We start from the raw sequence: 10,258 nt of genomic DNA, 5'->3' as shown, positions 1-10,258 counted from the left end.
GTCAACTTCGTGAAAAACGAGGGAAGGCGAGGGAGGGCGAAGTGACAGCCTTCCCGTCCTAAATTCAGCGAAAGAGTAACAGAAACTGAAAAAGACAACTGACGGCAATATACGAAGTGGCGACAACTTTGCACTGAGGGTCGCTGCAAACACTTACACACACACACACACACGCAGGCACGCACGTGCGCACGCACGCACGCACGCACGCACACACACACACACACACACACACACACACACACACACACTGTTTTTGTGGTAAAGTCGCGTTCTGTTGTATTTTTTCCATACCCCTAGACGGCCCAAGAGATGAATAAAACCTGAACAGACATACGCACGCAACCACACGCACACGCGCACATATACGCGCGCGCATACAAACGCACTAACACACGCTCGCTCATGCACGCACGCACGCACGCTCTCTCTCTCTCTCTCTCTCTCTCTCTCTCTCTCTCTCTCTCTCTCTCTCTCTCTGTCTCTGTGTGTGTGTGTGTTTACAAATTGTTAATTTACTCACATTGTTTATTTGATTAGATTGTTTTCCTCACGGGCGAGGGCAGGATGTAAAAAAGCAATTATTCACATGCTTACTCCATCACCCTCGTAAATAAAGAATTATCTTATCTTATCTCTCTCTCTCTCTCTCTCTCTCTCTCTCTCTCTCTCTCTCTCTCTCTCTCTCTCTCTCTCTCTCTCTCTCTCTCTCTCTCCCTCACACACACACACACACCTACACACACACACACACTTTCGAATAGAAGATAAGCGCACGAACGGCCAACAACATGTGCCGGGACGACAATATGAGCCGCCAAGGTCGCTTTTTTTATTGTCGCCGTCGACAATATGTGCAGGGGCGACAATATGTACCGCCTAAGACGGCACATATTGTCGTCCCGGCACACATTGTCGCCGGCGACAATATATGCAGGGGCGACAATATGTGCCGTAACAGAAGCCTTCAAGGCTCACGTAAGAAATCGACAAACAGTAACACAAACTCAATCACTCCGTCACACATACACACACAGAGTAAGCATAGGTGACACGGTGCAAGAGTGCGAGACACTAGATCTAGATCTGTCTGTCTGTAGCCTACTTACGGGGACACGACTGCCAGATGGCCAGATCGACACTGCGCTTTCGACAGCGCTTCCTCGCGCAGACACTGGAAACACGCTGTGCAGATTAACCTGTAGGAAATCTCCTTTGGTATCTTTTTATATTTAGTCAAGTTTTGACTAAATATTTTAACATCGAGGGGGAATCGAAACGAGGGTCGTGGTGTATGTGCGTGTGTGCGTGTGTGTGTGTGTGTGTGTGTGTGTAGAGCGATTCAGACTAAACTACTGGACCGATCTTTATGAAATTTGACATGAGAGTTCCTGGGTATGAAATCCCCGAACGTTTTTTTCATTTTTTTGATAAATGTCTTTGATGACGTCATATCCGGCTTTTCGTGAAAGTTGAGGCGGCACTGTCACGCCCTCATTTTTCAACCAAATTGGTTGAAATTTTGGTCAAGTAATCTTCGACGAAGCCCGGACTTCGGTATTGCATTTCAGCGTGGTGGCTTAAAAATTAACTAATGACTTTGGTCATTAAAAATCGGAAAATTGTAAAAAAAATTAAAAATTTATAAAACGATCCAAATTTACGTTTATCTTATTTTCCATCATTTGCTGATTCCAAAAACATATAAATATGTTATATTCGGATTAAAAACAAGCTCTGAAAATTAAATATATAAAAATTATTATCAAAATTAAGTTGTCGAAATCAATTTAAAAACACTTTCATCTTATTCCTTGTCGGTTCCTGATTCCAAAAACATATAGATATGATATGTTTGGATTAAAAACACGCTCAGAAAGTTAAAACAAAGAGAGGTACAGAAAAGCGTGCTATCCTTCTTAGCGCAACTACTACCCCGCTCTTCTTGTCAATTTCACTGCCTTTGCCATGAGCGGTGGCCTGACGATGCTACGAGTAAAATGGCATTGCGTTCAGTTTCATTCTGTGAGTTCGACAGCTACTTGACTAAATATTGTATTTTCGCCTTACGCGACTTGTTTATATTTAGTCAAGTTTTGACTAAATATTTTAACATCGAGGGGGAATCGAAACGAGGGTCGTGGTGTATGTGTGTGTGTATGTGTGTGTGTGTGTGTGTGTGTGCGTGCGTGTAGAGCGATTCAGACCAAACTACTGGACCGATCTTTATGAAATTTGACATGAGAGTTCCTGGGATTGATATCCCCATACGTTTTTTTCATTTTTTTGATAAATGTCTTTGATGACGTCATATCCGGCTTTTCGTGAAAGTTGAGGCGGCACTGTCACGCTCTCATTTTTCAACCAAATTGGTTGAAATTTTGGTCAAGTAATCTTCGACGAAGCCCGGACTTCGGTATTGCATTTCAGCTTGGTGGCTTAAAAATTAATTAATGACTTTGGTCATTAAAAATCTGAAAATTGTAAAAAAAATAAAAATTTATAAAACGATCCAAATTTACGTTTATCTTATTCTCCATCATTTGCTGATTCCAAAAACATATACATATGTTATATTCGGATTAAAAACAAGCTCTGAAAATTAAATATATAAAAATTATTATCAAAATTAAATTGTCCAAATCAATTTAAAAACACTTTCACCTTATTCCTTGTCGGTTCCTGATTCCAAAAACATATAGATATGATATGTTTGGATTAAAAACACGCTCAGAAAGTTAAAACAAAGAGAGGTACAGAAAAGCGTGCTATCCTTCTTAGCGCAACTACTACCCCGCTCTTCTTGTCAATTTCACTGCCTTTGCCATGAGCGGTGGCCTGACGATGCTACGAGTAAAATGGCATTGCGTTTCATTCTGTGAGTTCGACAGCTACTTGACTAAATATTGTATTTTCGCCTTACGCGACTTGTTGTCTATTTTTCTGGAGCTACGAAACCGAACAATGTGAAATCGTCTTCTCCGAATCGGCGAACTGCAGCTCGGTGATAACTGTATCTATACCACAATCCTTCACGCGATCTGACCTAACCTTGACCCCTGACCTGGTCTACATACCACACACGACACAAACCAGTCAGCTGTTTTTACCCCCCCCCCCCCCAAAAAAAAAAAACAAGAGGCGAAGCCATCAAGGCTCACGTAAGAAATCGACAAACAGTAACACAAACTCAATCACTCCGTCACACATACACACACACACACACACACACACACACACACACACACACACACACACACACACACACACACATACACACACAGAAAGAGCATAGGTGAAACTGTGCAAGAAAGCGAGACACTAGATCTAGATCTGTCTGTCTGCATGTAGCCTACTTACAGGACACGACTGCCAACTAGTCTCGGCGCGCTCAAAATAATAATGACCGAGACTTTCAGTACTTCCTTCGCGTGACGTCTAACCCTCTTACGTCATAATGTGACGTCAATGTAATGTGACGTCTTCAAATGTTAGAGTTTCTACCACAGACATACACACACACGCACGCACACACAAACACACACACACACACACACGCACAAACGCACAGACAGACAAAGTTATGATCGCATAGGCTACACTTACGTGAGCCAAACTTACGTGAGCCAAAAACCACCACCCGTTTTCTTTGGATACACACTTTAACTACATACGTGCCGACGAAATGTTGATCATTGCTTCAATACTTTGAAGCTGTTGCTTGAATAATAACCAGGTAAAATTAGTATTTCGATGTTCAGTCAAATGTTAAAGTTTCTACCACAGACATACATACATACGCACGCACGCACGCACGCACGCACAGACAGACAAAAGTTAGCATCGCATAGGCTACACTTACGTGAGCCAAAAATGCTCGTACGACTCATTGTTTGCATACATAATATGAACCAAAAGAAACAACTGCCGCTTTTCAACTCCATTAATGATGAAGAAAATGATAATATTCTACGTTTCCACCCCATGATGACCTTGAAATTGGTGAGGATCGGTCATGCTTGGGTCATGTCTAAGGTCAAACCCCGTGAGCGTGTGAAATTCAAAAGCTTTAGCTCCAGAAAATAAATTAGTTTTTATTTTGGGACCAAAACTTAACCCTACTGCGACCTTGACAAGGGTCAACCATACCTAGATCATATCTGAAGTTGTCAATCCATGGAAGCTTGTAAAGTTTCAAAGCTCTAGCTTCAAAAGTGTAAGAGAAAATTGTAATTTCTCCAGGTTCTGTTTTACCAAAGCGTGACCCTGCTGTGACCTTGAAATTCTACCACGGTCTACCTAGCTTGCCGTATGTCTGGAGGACATTAAAACCATGGATACGTGTGGAGTTTCATACCTTTATTTTCAAAACTGTAAAAAAGAAAGATATAGCCTGTTTTATTTACTCAGCACAACCTTGATATTTGACGATAGTAAACCACATTTGGAGCATGTCTGAAGGTTACCCAACCATAGGAGTGTGTAAAGTTTGAAAACTCTGATTTCAATATCAAAAAACAAGAAAGGTAGGAGGTTGTTAGAACGTTTGTTATTGACAAATCAATACATTCACAGATAGTTCGACCCAACGGTCTTTTAAGTGAACAGACAAAACAAAAAACTTATCTTGATAGTTCTATCAGTTTGCGTCCACTCGTCTGGAAGCCGAGCGAATGAGTTATTTAGATTCATTCGCTCGGCTTCCAGACGAGTGGACGCAAACTGATAGAACTATCAAGATAAGTTTTTTGTTTTGTCTGTTCACTTAAAAAGGCAGTTGGGTCGACATATCTGTAAATGTATTGTTTTGTCAATAACAAACGTTCCAACAACCTACCTTTCTTGTTTTTTCATTCTGAATTTTGGAACGTTGGTAGTCTCTTTGTTTTTGGATGTGATTTCAATAGCAACTGAGAAAAAGATAGTTTTACTCTATTTTTGTTTTTAACCCGAACTCGATCCTGCTGTAACCTAACGAAGGTCAGCAAGATTTGGGGCATGTCTGGAGGTTTCCAACCCCTAGAAGTATGCAAAGCTTCAAAGCTCCAGCTTCAATAATTTTGAAGAAAACCTCAACTTTTGAAAACATTTCGTCCATGCAATCCTAATAACTAAGACTCTACTGATTCTACCAAAAAGAGAACCCAACAGTAACCAGGTTTGGTACAATCTTAATCCACTGATTCCTCAGATTAGCCAAAATACCATTTCGAGAGCAGGTGGGGTCTCAGACCTCTGAAGTCATACCCCAATATTGCTCAATACAAAATAGCCAATTTTTGAGAAGAAAAAGAACCCACACTTGTTTCTGACCGAAACACTGCCGTTTTAATACTTTAGCTTTTTGCCTGCAAATGTGTAAAAAAAATATATCATAGACTTTGTTTTAGTCAAAGAACTTCAAATAAGCAACCCAACCAACCTCCAAAGGCGCGGATTTCATGTCCACTTTATGTTCTGAACCGAACGAAGCGTTTTCACCCCAGTGAAAATGAAACTGGTCCAGAACATACTCGTCAGGGAGACTGCCACCCTTGATGATGATCGGCTGGCCATGAAAACTGACCTCCGCTGCAACGAACAACATCATCAAATTTACACATTTGACACAGCTTTTGTGTTCAGTTGTACTGTGCATTTCACAAGCATTGAACAACTGGCATTTGGGCTTTCTTTCAAACATCTTCTTCGTTCATGGGCTTAGACTCCCACGTGCACTCATGTTTTTAGCACGAGTGGATTTGTACGTGTATGACCGTTTTTACCCCGCCATTCAGGCAGCATACGCCGAATTTTGAGGGGAGGCATGCTGGGTATTTTCGTGTTTCTATAACCCACCGAACTCTGACATGGATTACAGGATATTTTCCGTCCGCACTTGGTCTTGTGCTTGCGTGTACACACGAAGGGGGTTAAGTCACTAGCAAGTCTGCACATAAGTTGACCTGGGAGATCAGAAAAAACTACTAACGTACGTCTTATTCTGACCGTGAGATGAGAAGTCCGCGAAGAAGAGGAATACTAAATTAATGTCTTTAGAAATGGAATCATGCACTGTGCTAGTTGTAGCTTAAACCTTATCTGGTTTGAAAATGGAATTATCCGTCACTTCCTGAACATTCATACAGAATCCTTCATAACGCTTACGTCATGGTATGTCATAAAATCAGTCAATGAGATCCAGTCGGGTTTTATCAAACCGGAAAATGTTATTGTGTCCAGGTTTAAAAAAAAAAGGCAATCACACAGCGAGGCTGTTTGAACATTAAATGCTCTATCAGTGTCATAATTGTATATTTGTTATCTACGCGGGTCACCTGGGAAGTTCGGGACACAGAGAGAGAGAGAGAGAGAGAGAGAGAGAGAGAGAGAGAGAGAGAGAGAGAGAGAGAGAGAGAGAGAGAGAGAGAGAGAAAGAGAGAGAGAGAGAGAGAGAGAGAGAGAGAGAGAGAGAGAGAGAGAGAGAGAGAAAGAGAGAGTGAAAGAGAGAGAGAGAGGGAATTGAATTGAATTGAATTGAATTGAACTTTATTTAACAAGGATTAAGATTTAAGGCTACGCCTTTTCTTACAATCTGTCCTTGGGACGCATCGACACACAATTATATAATTAAAAAATTAAAGATTAAAAAGTTAAAAAGTTAACCAACAAAAGGAGATCGGAAAACTTCAGCACGTGATAATAAAGATGACGATGATGATGACGATGATGATGATGATGATGATGATAATAGAGAGAGAGAGAGAGAGAGAGAGAGAGAGAGAGAGAGAGAGAGAGAGAGAGAGAGAGAGAGAGAGAGAGAGAGAGAGAGAGAGAGAGAGAACGAACGAACGAACGAACGAACGAACTTTATTTTACAAGCAAGGATAAAGGTTTCAGGCACATTGCCTTGACTAACAACCTGTCCTTAAACAAATACAAAACATATTATGTCCACTAAAGAGAGAGAGAGAGAGAGAGAGAGAGAGAGAGAGAGAGAGAGAGAGACAGACAGACAGACAGACAGACAGACAGACAGACAGACAGACAGAGAGAGAGACAGAGACGGATACAGAGGCAGGTCCTAGACTAACAATTACCCGTGTGTCCAGCTACATTTTCAAGTTCCATCGTACAGTTGTTGCATTTTTTGTACTGCTTAAAGTCGAAGTACTGCAGGTCAGGATCGTACAGGACTTTGGCAGTATCTATATTGATTGGGGACTGTACTCTCCCCGCGCAGTCCGGATATTCCGTGTGCCATTGGTCCGGCCCTGTAACACGTCACAACGGCATCACTAATGACGTCACTATTTACAATATTGTAAAACATATTGCAACGTGCTTCATCGTGGTTACCAGCTACGGATAACGCCATTCGTACTTGCTTATAGGAATAGTTTCTAGCTTTCCTTGTGACAGGTATTCTTGGCTGTTAATCTTGTCGCTGGAAACATCATTTAATGACCTCGTTGTTTTCACTGTCACAGGGATGGTTTCCTTGGTAATACGACTGTTACGTACGTAAGTCTATTAATGGCATCACTGATGACGTCATAACGTACTAACGTCAGTATTTTAAAGCAAGGGGAATGTTTGTTTGGGTAAATATGGCTGTAACACGTCATCGTGGCTCACACTGACTCTAACTTGACCACAGCCAATAATGGAGCCATTACATACAGCATTCTTTTACAGACACAGAAAAGTTATCGCACGGAAGAACATGATCATTATTATTAGATCAGTGTCTCCCAAATATATCAATAACAATTATATTGGCAACAGTGAGTTGCCCCGAGTCATAAGTTCCATTTCCTCCTCAAAACACCGTCGTTGTCGACGCTTTCATTATAATCATGTCAACACGAACTCACAAAAACACACACACACACAGTGTAACTCACCCAAAGGACCTTTATACTCCCACCCAGCACCGGCTGCAGATGGCAAAAGAAGTAAACAGGCTTGAATGTTATTCGGATAATCACAACCAATGAACAACAACAAGAACAACAAAAGTTCCATAACAACAACAACCACCGCCACCACCACTAACAACAACAACAACAAAAACAATAAAAACAACAATAAAAACAACAATAAAAACAGGAATTGTACAAGAATTGTGCATGTCATCCTTCAAAATGTCACTGGTAAAACTACTGCATTTCAGAAATCAAACAAAAATTACATTCGTCATATGTCTGATTAAAGCTATGAAAACTACTGGAATAATTACTATTTTATACCTGTATTGGTCGAAAAGAGATCCAATGGAACAAGCTCAAAGGCACAGTCGTTCCGTAGAAATGACTCGGGCTCACCATCTCATATCTGGCCAGGACTTGACATCTGAGATGGTAAGCCCGAATCGTTTTCACGGGAAGGAGTGTGCCTTTAAGCTTGGGAAATCATGACAGCTAGTAAACCACCCAGAAAAGGTGTACACAGTTAGAAAAATCTCACACAGCCGAGAATGGTCGGCTCAAAACAACTCAAACGTGATATGATTTGCGGTGATAATATATAAGCATTGTTACGCACTGTCATTGTATTTGTGTGTGTTAGCAATGAATAAACACACAAAGCCTTCTCCAACATGTGTGATGTACTTTGTATTTGTCGTTTTGATATTCTGCATTTTTTTCTTCTGTGTGTGTTTAAAATTCTTATATAAATGTGTTCAAAATGTGTTCACTTCTGTTTAGACTGAAGAATCCTGATATGAGCGCATCTCCATCCCCCCCCCCCCCCCACCCCCATCTAAATTCCTCCGATTGATCGACATTTATGTCGAAAAAAGTTCCAACTTCCAGTGCAATGCATTTAATAGTGCAGTTCTTAATTTGATGTATCTGGCATTTGCGACATTTGCTTGTTGGGATCACCAGGATAGAATCTGGCGAGAAATATGTGCTTCAATCCACCTGTCATGCGTCATCCTATACAAATACTACAATGCAAACATCCAATTAGTCAAACAAACAAACAAGCAAGCAAACACCATGGCGAGAAAATGCTCCATCGACTCCCCTTCGCAGGGGTAGTCTGCAGCACACATGTAATCTTGACAGACGATAGAGGTCAATCACACCTCTACTTCACGTGAGGGTCACGAGACGCTATAAACAAACCAAATGTCAAACATCAAGCATGAATAAGAAATCAAAAACATTTCTAAAGATAAATTCGATCCGGGTGTGACCTTGACGTTGAACATGGATCAACTAGGTTTTCGTCGTGTTTGAATGTCATTAACCCGTGTGCGCGAGTGACATTTCATAACTCTAGCTTGAAACAAGAATTCAAGAACAATGATAGTTGTCTTATTTTTGAACATGACCTTGACCTCGCCGAGACCTTTAAATGTGAGGAGGGGCAGCCATACTTTCACTGTCTGGAGGTCATCAAACCCCTGACAATGGGTATGGTTTTGAAGCTATAGCTTCTAAAACGTTTTTAAAAAATGTTACCCTCATTTCTACCCACAATCGACCACGCTTTGACCTTGAAATTTGAGAAGGGCCAACCAGACTTTTATCGTGCTGGAGGTCTGGAGGTCATGAAACACTGAAAAAGTGTTAAGTTTAACAACTCTAGGACTAAAAACACCCCAGAAAACATTCAGTTATTCTTTAATTATATTATTTGTATTTCTCTTTCGACGGCTGTCCGACTGGAACGCCTATTTTTCACGGCTGAATCCTTTGACTGTCCTGATAGTTCAGGTAAGTCAAAAATCACTACAATACCATCTCAAAAGCGTCTAACCAGCTAGCGCTATGGACATTCATGCAAATCGCTTGCATTGTGCGAATCATGCTTTGTGAAAACTGCATGGTGATCACATTTACAGGATCCGTGAAGCCATTGCCAAGCTGGCGTTTAGTTTCATAGTCAAAATTATGAATAATTATATCCGTCGTTGTATTTAGTGGTTGTAACGTCTTGGGAATTTACAAGATATACAAACTAAATGCTAATTGCCATAGTGAACCTACAGTATTGCGTTACAGCATGCGTAAAGTCTTGGTATCGTCGGGGAAAATACACGTTACGATTTCACGTAATTGTAAATTATAACACTGTTTCAGTTACATGAAACATGTTCGTTTTACATGTATACAATATAAGACACAGGGTATGTATAAAATACACGCAGTAAGTTAGGTTAAATTCACAAGATCTTGCCGAAATTTGTGATATGTATACTGGCGGGCACTTTTTTCAAAATCTTAGTGAAAGCTGTAAAACAAATTATGTTCCTTTAGAAATC

General features: G+C 40.7%; 1 protein-coding gene across 1 annotated transcript in view; it reads right to left on the bottom strand.

Moving 5' to 3' along the window:
* Window positions 1–10,258, bottom strand: part of LOC138976901 (carbonic anhydrase 14-like) — a 70,471-nt gene that overhangs the window by 3,025 nt on the left and 57,188 nt on the right. Inside the window, exons 2-4 of the mRNA XM_070349795.1 lie at window positions 7,887–7,919; window positions 7,080–7,253; window positions 5,423–5,571 (exon numbers count right to left, since the gene is read on the bottom strand). Coding sequence (XP_070205896.1) covers window positions 5,423–5,571; window positions 7,080–7,253; window positions 7,887–7,919 — 356 coding nt within the window. The remainder of the gene's footprint in view (window positions 1–5,422; window positions 5,572–7,079; window positions 7,254–7,886; window positions 7,920–10,258) is intronic.

This window comes from Littorina saxatilis, linkage group LG9, assembly GCF_037325665.1.
Source record: "Littorina saxatilis isolate snail1 linkage group LG9, US_GU_Lsax_2.0, whole genome shotgun sequence".
NCBI classification, from domain to species: Eukaryota; Metazoa; Mollusca; class Gastropoda; order Littorinimorpha; family Littorinidae; genus Littorina; species Littorina saxatilis.
The sequence above is the reverse complement of the archived record's forward strand: the minus strand, read 5'-3'. Positions and strand labels throughout refer to the sequence as shown.